The sequence below is a fragment of the Falco peregrinus genome, chromosome 1, assembly GCF_023634155.1.
Source record: "Falco peregrinus isolate bFalPer1 chromosome 1, bFalPer1.pri, whole genome shotgun sequence".
NCBI classification, from domain to species: domain Eukaryota; kingdom Metazoa; phylum Chordata; class Aves; order Falconiformes; family Falconidae; genus Falco; species Falco peregrinus.
In genome coordinates this window covers 96,393,136-96,406,907 of record NC_073721.1, presented here as the reverse complement: position 1 = coordinate 96,406,907, position 13,772 = coordinate 96,393,136, and the positions used below count along the sequence as shown (strand labels likewise).

At 38.1% G+C, this 13,772-nt stretch overlaps 1 protein-coding gene across 2 annotated transcripts in view; it reads left to right on the top strand.

Moving 5' to 3' along the window:
• The window catches only part of WDHD1 (WD repeat and HMG-box DNA binding protein 1), a 29,888-nt gene extending 17,154 nt beyond the window's left edge, over positions 1 to 12,734 (top strand). For both annotated transcript variants that reach the window (XM_055811312.1, XM_055811321.1), the window contains exons 15-26: positions 237 to 374; positions 1,058 to 1,214; positions 3,050 to 3,164; positions 4,613 to 4,744; positions 5,082 to 5,290; positions 7,041 to 7,171; positions 8,098 to 8,154; positions 9,029 to 9,072; positions 9,233 to 9,391; positions 9,807 to 9,940; positions 11,125 to 11,260; positions 11,804 to 12,734. In XM_055811312.1, coding sequence (XP_055667287.1) covers positions 237 to 374; positions 1,058 to 1,214; positions 3,050 to 3,164; positions 4,613 to 4,744; positions 5,082 to 5,290; positions 7,041 to 7,171; positions 8,098 to 8,154; positions 9,029 to 9,072; positions 9,233 to 9,391; positions 9,807 to 9,940; positions 11,125 to 11,260; positions 11,804 to 12,004 — 1,613 coding nt within the window. In that variant the 3' untranslated portion in view covers positions 12,005 to 12,734. The remainder of the gene's footprint in view (positions 1 to 236; positions 375 to 1,057; positions 1,215 to 3,049; positions 3,165 to 4,612; positions 4,745 to 5,081; positions 5,291 to 7,040; positions 7,172 to 8,097; positions 8,155 to 9,028; positions 9,073 to 9,232; positions 9,392 to 9,806; positions 9,941 to 11,124; positions 11,261 to 11,803) is intronic.
• Positions 12,735 to 13,772: the final 1,038 nt, after the last annotated feature.

The following is a 13,772-nucleotide window of genomic DNA, read 5'->3' as shown; positions in this document are numbered from 1 at the left end:
ATTAATACATTAAACCTGGATTTCAGATATGCCAGAATGAATTACTATGGGAAATCAAGGAAGCAGTTGTAATGCATGCTTTGTATGTCCAAAAAGACAAGTAGTTGTTTGTCTGACAGTGGTATTTGTGAATAGCCCTGCATTAGAATTAGGTTTTGATTCAAAACTTAAATTTAGCCAAGAGACAAGATAATTCTTCTGTTTTCTAACACAGACGTTGAACAACTTCTTCCTAGGTACTGGGTTTGATGGGGACCAGTGCCTTGGAGTACAGCTGATGGAGCTAGGAAAAAAGAAAGAACAAATTTTGCATGGAGACCCTCTTTCTCTTACAAAGAAATCCTATTTGACGTGGGTTGGATTCTCCGCAGAAGGTATGAAATACCAGCATGAATGATACTGAGAAATCTTGATGCTATAGGAGGAATTCTGGAGGACAGTGTGGCTAATTATTGTCCTTTTAATAATGGTGATCTTGGGGTCTAGACCTTCTTCTTTTTTTTTCCCAGTCTCCTCAATGGCAAGCAAAAGTCTGCTTTTCTGTTCTTTTAATATATTTACTAAAACTTTTTTAATTTTTCCACTATGAATAGAATACACTTGGATATTATCAGAACTTTTTTTCCTGATTGGTTGCCCTGCACTGCAAAAAGAAATAAGCTGCACTAGTACACTGTAATAGTCATGTTCAAATATCTTGGCAAAATCTCCCTCATCAAAGTTAGTAGCTTGGGAGGGGGTTTTATGATAGCCAGAAAAAGTAATTGTAAAATAGCTTATTTTCTTTGGGAATCTACTGAAGTAATAGGAACTTGATTTCTTCATAAAAAGTTTGAAATTTGAACTTGTCAGTTGACTAGCAGGTGTGTTGACTGTCAGAAGGTGGCGCATCTTTCTAAGGAAACTAGTTTTTCCCAGCTAGGTAGTACAGCTTGGGTGAGAGTATGTCCTATTTGAGCTCAAAACCGTCGTTTCCAAGCTGTATCCAACAGTTCAGACTTACTCGTGTTGTTATTAGTTGCTTGTCGGAATAATTGTTTTCATTTGTAACAAACAGGTACCCCTTGTTATGTGGATTCTGAGGGAATTGTACGGATGTTGAACCGAGGAGTTGGGAATACTTGGATTCCAGTGTGTAACACGAGAGAGCATTGCAAAGGAAGATCTGATCATTATTGGGTAGTTGGGATCCATGAAAATCCCCAGCAACTCAGGTCAGATATTTCACAAGGAAGTACTTTGCTTGTCTTGGTTTTAAATTACAGAGGACTTCCTACTAACACAAGCTAGAAACAACTTTTACTAAAACAGGTGGCAAGTAAATATGCACAGTGAATGATCTAGTTCATAAATGTAATTCTGCATGGATGTTTCATTACTAAATTGGTTTTGAATAAACTCATTAATGAGTTTTATAATTTTCAACTGACTAATTGTGGCTTTTTGGTGTGGCTAACAGGCATGAACACTTTATTATGAAATCACATGTTTCAGATGCAGACACATTCATAAGACTGCATTTTGCTGGAGAAACCTACTAAAAAGTTATGGCTGCTGACAAGAATCTGCTTCTGCTGTTGATGGGTTTGGGGTGGTCGGGTTTGGTTAGTTTTTTATTATTTTTTGCAATGTTTTCCCCTTTTGTCCCTTTGAGAAGAATGCAATCCTGTAACTGATCTTCATCATTAGGCACAGATAAATCAAAACTGTCATTATTTTAATATTTAAACTGTTGCCATGAAGAAGGATTTTGTGTGTAAAATTGCTGAAATATTTAGCTGAGAGTTAGCCATTATTGTATAAAATGTGATACTAGTGATGTTCTGTTTCTCTTTATGGTAACACACCTCCTGGTTGTTTAGTTGCTGAGCTTTTTTTGTAGTCCTCTTTATTCAGTGATCTCTGTCCTTTTCCTACAGGACAGAATCCAGGAGCTCCCATGTTTTACTGAAATTTATACTTTTCTACTTTGCTAGTCATATGCAATTGTGGAGGCTGGTGGGAGATGGCATTTTATTTAAATTTATGTGACAGCCTTTTGAATCCTCTGGTTTTTTTGTAATAAGGGAAATAATTTGATGTCACTGGTAAATGTCAATTTCCTGTCTGTTTCTTCCTCCAAATCATTAAATAATGTTGGCCTCCAGAAAATTCACCAAAAATGTGCAGTACATGTGACATTGTGAGCCTGTCATCATGGGGTTTTTTTTCCTTCTACTCCTAGAAAGAGGGTGCTACTCTGAGTTGCAAAGAGCATTTTATTCCAAGCCACTAGCATATTAAAAATAAGAAGGGGGAGGGTTGTTGTAGAAACACATTATGCCTTAATACAGATAGCCAGAACACTAACGCTTCCTGTTCGTGGTGGGTTTTTTCCTTCCCCCCCCCCCCCCCTAGTGTCTGAAAGAGTAGCTTATAAAACCAGACATTTTTGTCAATGCTGCATTGGTGCTGCTGGAAATACAGCTCTTCCCCAATCAATGTTTTGCTTAAGTGTTTGTTACCAGAAAGTGCTAGTCTAAATATAAAGAAACAATAAGCCTGTTCTTTTAGTATATGCTTATCTGTTTCACCCCTCCCTCCCCCCTTTTTTTTTTGGCCCCACTGCGTGTCTGAGCACAGCGCTCTCCTTATGAAGTGTACAACCCCTCATCAGAAAAAATGGTAGACATGACTGCACTTATTCCAGTGGTCTTAAGTTGTTCAGTAGTTTCTGATTTTAATAAATTGCATTTACATTTTGTAGTAGCTATTAAGTCCTGTATTGCATGAGATGGAGAGCTGTGTCTGTTATGTGCCACATTTGCAGTTTCTAGTGTGAACACGAGCAGCATGTGCTTTGCTGGTTTTAAAATATTTTTTTGGTTGCAATGCATTATAAAAGGTTATTTTTACAATCTTAGATATTGCTATATTTCAGTAATTTAATTGCTACTTTTTTAAAGAACAAATCCTCTTCAAGTGTCTTGCTGCTTAGGAGACATGATTTAGATGTAGAACAACTGGTGACTGTGTTTTGATTGTATGTGGGTTTTGTTTCCTTGCACAGGTGTATTCCCTGTAAAGGAGCCAGATTCCCTCCTACGCTACCACGGCCTGCTGTAGCAATATTACCTTTTAAACTTCCTTATTGTCAAGTTATGACAGAAAAGGGACAGATGGAGGTATGGAATAGTGTTGAGTCCACAGCTGATAGTCTCAGATGTCCCCATAGTAGGGTTTATACAAGATTCCTATTGATCATCTCTACTGTGAGGATAGTACAAACTCTGAGTAAGACAATGTGGTTAAGGAGGTTATTTGGGTTCAGTGTTTTCTGTAGCTTGTTTGATTTGGTTCAGTTCACAACTGTTTCTAGAAGAATACAAGATAAAGCTGCTAGAGCTGATGCAAGGTCGTATTTCCATAGTCTGTTTCTGACCAATGAAGTCTTTCTCACCCTTTTTTATTTTATTTTTTTTTTTGTGGGTAGCAGTTAATGTTCTAGTAAGCACCAGATTTTGGGATCCAGATCAAGACCACCTTGAATGTGCCTGTTTTTTAGGCATAACAAAGTTTCTGGAAGATCTATTTTTGAATTATATACAAAGTACTCAAATTCATGTAATCACTCTGAAAACACAGGCCTTCTGGCTTGGCTTATTTTCTTAAGGTAGAGGCTGGCTGAAGCAAGATGTACCTGCAGAGAACTTCTAAAAGAATATCTGTATGTATTCTTCAGGGTTTTTTTAATAGATTTAAAGATTTCAGTCTTGTGGTGTTCGGGTGTATTGCACAAAACAGAAATGAACACAAAATTCTAACCTCAACCTTAGAGATGGTTTAATGGTGTTTGAAATTAATTCTCTTTTGGTTGAAGTGTAGATAAAAAATTTCAATAATAATACTTTGTAATTTTTAATTCTCGTGAATTCAGTTCAAGTCTTTGTGCTTTATCTGATGGAGTATGCCTTCCAGCCCTGCCCACTACCCTCCCCACCACCACCACCACCACCCCCAAAAAAAAAAGAGGAAAATGCCAAGAACTATTAATTTTAGCTTGAGGGAATATGTATTTCTGTGTAGGTAAAGCAGCAGATTATTCCAGTACATCTGATGTAAACGTACTGGTTTTGAGTAAGTTTATAATTTTTTTGTAACAAGGCTAACCTGGTCTAATAGCCATACCAGCATTTTGCTGAACAAGAGTTATATTTTCTGTTTGCCTGTCTCACAGATAATGTGTACTCCTGCAGTCACTGAGTTACTTCTAACTTGCTGTGGGACAGAAGTTATAAGATAAAATAATCAACTTGTTCTAGAATTGTCTGCCCTGCTAGCGTACTAGTGAACATGTAGGTCTCATCCTGCTAAAAAGCTGTAATATAAATGGAATTTGACATATATGGTGACCATCCGTATACAAACTGATCCAAACAGTCATTAGTGTGGTCTGTTTTTTCCTCAGCAGGCATTGGCTTTTAAAGAGAATTGTTTACCCCTCACCCTCATTGTAACATGGAAGAAACATTTAAGAATAAGTGGATAAAATATGTTGTAAATTGTTGGGCATTATGTTGTGGGCTGTCTTGTCCCCTCTGATCTCCAGCGCACATCTTTCTCCCTTTTTCAGGAACAGTACTGGCGTTCTGTTGTATTCCTTAACCATGTGGATTACTTATTGAAAAACGGCTATGAAATTGATGAAAATGCTAAAAGTCAGTCAGTGAAAGAACAGCAGGAACTTCTAATGAAGCTCTTTGCCGTAAGTACAAATAAACAAAAACTAGAAAGAATTTCTGAGACATTATTTTGATGTAAATTTTGAAGTGATTCCTCATATTAGAAGTCTGGGTAGTGACTGGCAATCTGGCTAGTTCACAGACTATGATGAAGTGGACTGCAGTTAATATTGCTTATCAGTATAAAGGATGGAAGGAAGAAGGAAGAAAAAAAAAGTTTTTCTTTTGCTATGAAGCTTGTGCTTGTTGGTGGCTTGTCTTTATTCATTCACTCGACCAAGACCATAATATTTAGGTCCTAGAGTCTGGAGAAAGCCATGTAACTGAAGTGTGTAACTCCCAAGGCTTCTTTTCTTTCAGCTTTCTTGTAAGCTGGAGCGTGAATTTCGTTGTGTGGAACTTGCTGACCTCATGACACAAAACGTTGTGAATTTAGCTATCAAGTATGCTTCTCGCTCTCGAAAACTAAATTTAGCTCAGCGACTTAATGAAATGGCTGCAGAAAAAGTGAGTGAGTTGGCAACAGCACCAGAAGATGAAGAGGATTTCCGAAAGCACTTGAATGCTGGGTAACACAAACTTCTATGATTAAAAAACTGGGAACATTTTTACAGATCTATTAATATTTTGGTCCAGTTGATGCACTTTTTTGGACCACAGTTTGTAATTTGTATTTGTTATGAGGTGACAGTCTGTGTTGCTCTGCTTATAAATTGTACATATAAAATAGTACATCCCTGCTGATATCCTGTGAGACACTTACATACCAGGTTACAAACACAAAGGGAAATATCTCCACTTTTTGCTTACTGTATATCTGTGTTTAACGGCTACCGAGCCAAAGCAAACTCCAGTCAAACCAAGTTGCTCTGATTGGAATTTTTTTCATGTCATGCCCCCCTGCCCCTTGTGCTGGTTAGGTTATTTGACTCTGACTCTGGCCTGGTTTTTTTCCTCTTTGTCTCAGTCTCTATCTCACTTCATTCCAAAACCATCTAAAAATCCTTTTATCTTTCTCCAGCCCTCCTCTCTTTCAGTGTCCCATCACAGTGTATCCTATTTAGTCTTACTCCCTCCTAACTAATCCCAGCTCTTCAAAGCTAAGAAAATATTACAGGTTTGCTTTGCGTTTTTTCTCCTCTGTATCTGTGCTATCTAACTTTCCTCTCCTACTTGCATCTGCTTTGTAAAGCATGATGAGGCAAAAGATGTGTGTGTGGGGGGTGTTTGATGGTGTTTTGGGGTTTTTTATGTTGCTTTTTGTTTGGTTTTGGTTTTGTGTATGTTTTTTAATATAGACCATGCGGAAGAGCTGTGTTCTCACTTGGCCTCTAGGTGGTACAGCTATAAAGAAAATAGATGCCAGCCACCAGTCTGATAGTGCAGAAATGTCTTCCTATAACAATTTCCTGTATGAAGTTTGGAACTTCTTTAAGCAAGAGGAAGTGATAAGTCCCTGAACTTCTCTAGCCTTTCCCTTATTCTTCTGTATGAAATGGCACATTCAAAACTCATTTCTAAATGCTCTAACTTGTTCTTCTGGATCACACACGAAAGCTGTAATCCTGTGGCTGCAACTTCGGCCACTCTGAGGGTTAAAATTCATCACAATGGCTATATTGTTCTTGATGCCAGAGTAATCGAATACTGATGTTCTGGTTGAAAGAAATTAACCTTTTGTTTACGTATACGCAGATTTTAGTGATCGGCAAAGATTAGGAGGAGAATGCAAGAAATGTAGATGCTACTATACTGGGAATTTAGCAAATAATCAGATTAAACAGTAAAACTTGCTGCCCAGACTGAAAATATGTATCCATGATACCACCTGTGTGTGTATTCATCTATGCAGAAAAGTAATCTAGCATCACTTATGATGTTGGAGGTTTAAATGGAAATTACAGGAGTTGTTTTATGCTTGCGTTTGTATTTGCAGCAAAGTGTTCTGGCAACAATAGCAATGCGCTCTGAAGGCTGCTGCTTCTGTTCAGGTGCTGGCTTTTGTGTGTGGAGCTGTTGGAAGGCCAGTGCAGATACTTTTAGCTGAGTGTGAATTTCAGGCGGTTTCATAGCCGTGTGCGGTCTGTCTTAAAACTACATCAGTACCACTTCAGGTGACTGCAGTTGGTGTTTCAGAGTGAAGTGGTTAATTAATCTTAATTTTCTTTTTGTAATCATCTCAGTTTAATCAGGGGTATAATGCAAATAGATGACAAATGTTGTTGTTCTTATTTCCTAAATTAGGTAAGTTAGCTTTCCATTGTTCCAGTTTTCTTTCTCAATGTGTTGACCACTTTCTGATGAATTCCTTCCATTTAGTTACAGGAGCTCTGCCACAGAGTGGAGTCAGCTGCCAGTCAGAAATGTTCAGCAGGACCAAGAAATGGAAGATGCTGGGGAAACTGGTGCCTATGAGGAAGCAGAAGAAACACCAGAAGTACAGGAACAGAGTAAGAAAAATGTGTTCTTAGAATAGGCTGGAAGCTATCTAGATGTCTCTTTCACAGACTTAATAAGGAATTCTGGAAAACTCTCAGATAACTTGTCGTTTGGATAACTTGGCTATGCAGACAAAGGGTTTTCTGTCTCTGGTTTTGGTTTTGTTCCATTGACTTAAAATTTAGGCAAGACAGGCGCCGCACCTGTCACAAGGCACGGCAAGTGAGCTACAGGAGGTTTGGTTTAGAAGCCATTTAGGTAAATAATCCTATTTATTTCACTGAATTTTGAAACTGCAGCTGTAGCAGTGACTAGGTTTTCTGTTACCTAGTTAGAACAGGTATGGTAGTTTCTGATCTGTCTGTCTTGGTGTTGACATGAACAAATGCACAGGAATAATGGAGTGACATGCAGTAATCCTGCCTCTGAGCTTCCTGTTACCTGGAATTCCCTGTGGGAGATGAGTGGCAGTGCCTACCTGAGACAGGGGGTTCATATTCCAGGTTGTGCCTGCATTTGCTGCAGAGATACAAGTTTAATGTGTGTCATCTGCTCTGTTGCAGTTTGCTTATGCGTTGTACTTAGTAACTGTTTGAGGGACCCTTGGGGAGTTTTTCCTGTTGTCTGTTACTATTTATAATGGACTGGGTTACCTTATGAAATGGTTACTTTTTCAGCTCAGATCTTGCAGGAGTTGAATGGATAGACAAGTAATTTGCTGGGCACACTTTAAGGAATAAGTATACAACTCAAGTTAAGTCTAGGTAGAGAACAGATGGTTTTGTAAAATTATGTACAATTTGAAAATGAAAACACATGCTTTAAAATATAGATTGCTTTACTATAACTTACTTGTCTCTTTGGGGTTTTGTTTTTAAATAAGTTATGCTGTTAGATTTTATGCACTTAAATATGTACCCCTTTCTTTTTTCTGAAGGGCCAAATCCTTTCTCCAAAGGTGTCACTTCAGCAGAGGTGACTACTCCGAAGTCTGGTGAGTAAATCTCTGTTTATTCCAGGAGGAGAACTTTGTGCTTCATGACATCTGCTCCTGTTTTTATGCTCTGTTCTCCTGTTATTACTAAAAACTGGTGCATAACACTGTTGTCAAGTGGTAGCTTGCACTGACTGTTGTTTGGATGTTTTTAAGAGGTTCCCTATTCCTGCTGATGTCTTCATTACCTTTATGATGTGGCATAACACTGTTCTGATTGCCTTAGCTGTGCCAAATGATGAATTGGCTGTCTGCCTGGCTGCGTCATGAAGGCATTCTTTAGGAGAGGAGAGAAATGAGACAAATCATCAGTTGATTTGTTTTACTAACTGCAGGCACATTTACTGGTTGCACTTACAAGGCAGAGTGGGTAACTGTCTTCGAACTGTGAGTTTGAGCAGGCAGGGGCAGAATGCGACCTCTTACTGCTTCTTGCTTCTTCCCTCCTGCCAGCCCCCTAGCAAGAATAATAGGAGTGGAAACGGATTTGGGAGTGGAGGAAGTGCTGTGTCTTCCTGTAGATTTGTATTTTAAGCTGTTGGTTCTGTGTGGCATTTCTGATGACTAATAGTAGCTGAGCATGTACAGTATAACCTTCACAGGGCTATTTAAGTGCTTTCTCTTTGTCCGACCACTTTCAAGCCTGGTGGGAACTTCTCTTCTTTGGGGTGGAATACTTGATGCCTTTGATGTAGTTGTCCTCTTCAATGAAACACGCACAATGAGCGTTAGCCTTGTTCTTTGGAAATTAGGCTAATGTTGTTTCATCTACTCATCTAAAATGTGCACATTGCTTCATAGATTTATGGGAGTGTGTGTGTACACATGCGTGCATTTTTACGTTTGTGGTTTTTTTTTATTTCCTATTAAATAGCTGTAATTGTGTCAAGCAGCCAAGGACGAGTGAATCCCTTTAAGGTAAGAATTTTGCAGCTGGTTTGATCGCGGTGTTCTTAAAATTACGACAGATTACTATAGCTGAAGTTTACATTATAACTATGACTGATATCTTGGAGGGACAGAGGAGAGGAGAACATGACGCAAAAGAAATGAAGTGTTTATTTATTTGTTTTCCTAGGTGTCACCTAACAGAAAGGACCCAGTGGTCCCCTCAGCAAATGTTCTAGACACTATGAGTAAATACCCAAAGAAAACTTCTTTGTCTAGCAGTCGAGCTGTAAACAAGCAGAACCCTCCACTTATAAAGCCTCTGATTCCCAAACCTAAGTCCAAGCAGGTAATATTTCTGGTCTCTTTACATTGTTTCGGTGAGCAAAGAACAGTAAATTGAATTTTACAAGCTTTTGTCAAGTATGAAACCCTGATGATTGAGTAAAGCATCTTAGATGGCAAAATGCATTTAAACATACCGCCAAAACTATAAAGGTACATAAAAGAGCAACAAAAAAAAAAAGAAAACCAGTTGTGGAAACTACATTCTGCACTAAATTGTGTGCTTTTATTTTAAGTAGTGTTAACAAAACATCTGCTATGCTGAAATTGAATGGATTAGATGCTGTATTAATGCAAGTGATTATTATGTCTTTAGGAAAGGCTTGGGGTTTTTTAGGGTGCATGGTGTCTGAGAGTGAGGTGTTCTTATGTTTTTGTTTTGTTTTTTTTTAAAAAAAAAACCACCTTAATTTCTATAGGCTTTAGCAGCTTCCTTCTTCCAAGCTCGTACACCTACATCTAGTGAAAAAACAGTGGAAGAAAGAGAAGAAAAAACAGGAAACGAGTCCCATCAAGTCAAAGTCACTGCACAGCAGAACACTGAGAATGGAAGGTGAGCAGACGCTTGCATCTCAGTGCTGTATTTCAGTTTTGATAGAATAACAAGTCCAAAACCTACTTCATTTCTGACAACATTGGACTGGCCAAAGTAGCAGAACATCAACATTGAAGTGTTAGCTTGCAAGTTGTCACATCTGTGAACCCACTTCAGAAATCTAGTAGACTGCTACTTATACCACACATATTATCAAGGAAACCTGCATAAAATGCATTGGTTGAATTTCCAGATTGCCTCATTACAAACACAGGGAAAAGCATTCTGTCCGTTAAATCTTTCCCAGTGTACGTGGCAGTGTTATTCAAAGTAGAAGTTTTGCATCAGACTGAGTCAAATGTATAAGTGAATAATAAATGAACAATGCAAAATGTGATTTTTGGGGCTCTAAGCAATGATTTTTGCTTTGATACCTGTTATGCATTTGATAATAATGACCTTTGAATGATAAATGAAACCATGCTGCTGTGCCAGTTCCAGGTGTAGGAAACACTTGAAGTTTAAACATCTCTAGCAAATCTCAAAGGAAGCCTGAAAGCTAAGGGTTTTATGTGAAAGTGTAAAAGCTTTATTTTAGTGTGTTTTTAAAAAAAAAAAACAACAAAAAACTTATATGACCTTAGGAGCACATCTCTTCCCAGCTAAGACTCTCATCTGTCTTGTTCCTCTGGAGTAGATGTATTTTCTAACAATCCAAGTCCTTATGAAACTTGCATTATTATAATAGTGTTACATTTAGACTTCTTTTAACTGAGGAAGATGAAGGTAATTATTATTCATTTGGACTAGCGTTCTTTTCATTAACATTTACAGATAGTGTTCTAAAACAAGTGGCAAGGAGAACTGTGAAAAGGATTAGCTGAAATATGCTAATACATGCTGTATTTTCAGGGTGATGGGACCCTGTCAGAAAGGAAGAAAACCATTATGCTTTGTCATTCTAAAACTGAAATGTTAATCTCCATATATATCAGTTTTAATAAAAATGCCTGACTTAGTCTTGCCTTGTCAGCATCTTGTCTGAGCATACTGCAGCAGAAGAGAGCTGACCGCTGACTATATATGTCTTTTTATTTCAAGAACAAAAAAATCCAGTTAGGTGGTGTTTAGAAATGTTGGTTTGGGGGATATGGTTTTCCTATGACCTTCTTAAACAGACAATCTCTGTGTGCTTGTTTTAGGCCAAAGACAGGATTCCAGATGTGGCTAGAAGAGAACAGAGCAAACATTTTGACAGATAATCCTGATCTGAATGAAGCAGAAGTAATAAAAGAAGGCATGAGTCGATTTAGAATACTGTCGTCAGAGGAAAGAATGGTAACCCTTGGTTATTTTCGATTAGGATTTTTTTTTCTTTAAATTCCACTGTTCTCCATCTTCATGGGCTTCGATTTTGAGTTGGGCCAGGCTCTACAACATACACTTTATGAAAATATAACTGTCTGAATAATAAGTAATAGCAGAAAGCAGCTTTTCTGAAGTGAGGCATGTGAGAAAAATGTAACCAATGAAGAAATAACAAAAGAGAAGGGAAGGAGTTAAAAGTGATGTAGCCAAACTGAATTCATTGAGACTTAAATTTGTTCTAAGATTTTTTTGTGTTTCTTATTTGTCCAGAAATACAATTAAGAGCTTCAATTTCATATACAGGCTGAAATATATAGAAGTATAGTTTTGAAGGAGAATGTTGTTAGAAAGAAGGTAAGCGAGGAAATTGTTTCTACCTTGATCCTTGTAAGTTCTTAACAGGAATTATTTCAGTGCCTCCCTAGAATCAGAGAAATAAGGTGTATGAAATGAAGTGGTGAGTTTTGTGGCCTAATCTGTAGTTTTCTGTTTAATTATGTGCTTTCTTCAAAGGTGTGGACTGAGAAGGCAAAAAGAGGATCAGTTAGTGATTTGGCAGAAGATAAAAAGCGAAAGCGTCCCACAACTGATGAAGATGAAATGAAAAAGGACCAGGAACAGAAATTGGAGGACTCAAATATATCTAAAAAACCAAAGCCTTTAGATCGATCTACCAATGTCAGATTGTCAGCTTTTGCATTCAAGCAGAGCTAAACAATGTGGTACCTTCTCAGTGTCTGTTTTCTGAAAATATTAGGTAGCTCTGTATCGAGAAATTTGCTACTGTGCTCAGAGCACTAGCAAAAGAAAAAAAGTGCCTTGCTCCAAATAGTCTTTTAGAAAGTATTTTATTATCAGTTCTTGAGGGAAATGTTGAATCCACTTTCCCCAATCTTCTGCAAATTACTAGTATGAAGCTTGATAGCAAAACTAATACCGAGGAACCCTGTTACCTAGAAGCACAGTTCCACACAGTGTTGTGTAGCTGTGTGCCTCATACTTGTAATATTTGATGCTAAATACAGATTAATTATTCTGAGGAGGATGAACTACGTCCCAGAGCTGTTCTGTGGTTTTAAAGAGGCGAAGTAATGGCTTCTATGCCTTTCCTCCTGCCGGCTGCAAACACTTGTAAGAGAAAGGTGCTCAAGGAAGTGGGGGCGAGGGGAGGATAGCTTAACATGTTGCTGGTGTTCAGCTGCATTTTCAACACTTGTGGCTGTGATGAGGGCAGAGATCAGCCTGATACAGGCAGGGAGAGAAAACCAGGGCAGAAGCTGAATTAGGAAGGTCAGGTGTGCAAAAATGAGTCCTTCCAGGCTGTGCAAATGTACTTTCCCAGTCTGTGCCTCAGCAGGGTCCAGAAAGTGCTCAGAACTTGAAAATATCTGTATTGTTTCATGTAATATTTTTTTAAATAAAATGTGAATGTTTCTTTGTTTAAGGGTGGTCTCCTTTGCCGTTTTTTGTAATTAAACTGACTTTTACCTACAAGTCATAAGGCAGTTGTATTTACCCTTCTCTGGAGAAAAGGCAGTATGTCTAATAAATGTATTTGAAACAAATTTTGAATTCTTTTTTAAGAAAAGGCAAAATCTTTTAACTCTTTAGCATAACAACTGAGACTGAAGAGTTCTCTTTTTTGGGGGGGAGTGGGGAGGGTTTGCACATCCTTTCATTGCCTTTTTTATTCCTCTTCGTATTATTACTGAAAAGGCCAATGACTCTTCATTTAAAATGTATTCTTAACATTGAATTTTGTAGACTGAATATTCAGTGAGATTTCTATAAAAGCTACTACATCTCAGTCCAAAAGGCATTCCGCTAGACTTTGTTGAGCAATTGTTGCAGGTCGTTTTGGAGAAAAGAGCTCTTGTTTTCACTGTGTGAAGAAAAGAAAACGAATCCCACACCACCACCACCAAAACCTCAAACAAAAACTGGGGGTCATGATGTCAGCCAGGGGTGGTAAATACAAATGGAGAAGAACCTGAGGACCTGTCACTTTGAATGTTTTTTCTCATCCATGGTTCTTTTCTTGCAGGTATTATTTGTTTCATGCTGATAGTAGACAGCAAGTAATAATGAATATAAGTAATTTTTTTTATTGACATCATGCAGGATGTTCAGGAGAATAGTGGCATACTGTAGTGATTTTTCTGTATTGGAAAGAAATGATTGTATCAGAGACTGGAATTCATTTTTAGGCAGTAAAGCATATTTCCACATTCGGGTGTGCTGGAGAAAAATGGAATTGGATTGGTAAGAAAAACATCCTGATAGAAAAAACACCAGGGGCTTGGTCAGCTGCATAATGTTTTCTCTCTGCTAGGCTAGGTGGTTCTGGTGATGACTGGAGCATCGTGGCCATGGTGCTGAGAGATGAGCTGGGTGTGAGTGGATGCTCTTCCTTTTCAACTACATACACATAATCCATATTCCCCTGAGCTGCCCGCCAGGCGCCCTTTCTGCAGGCCCAATA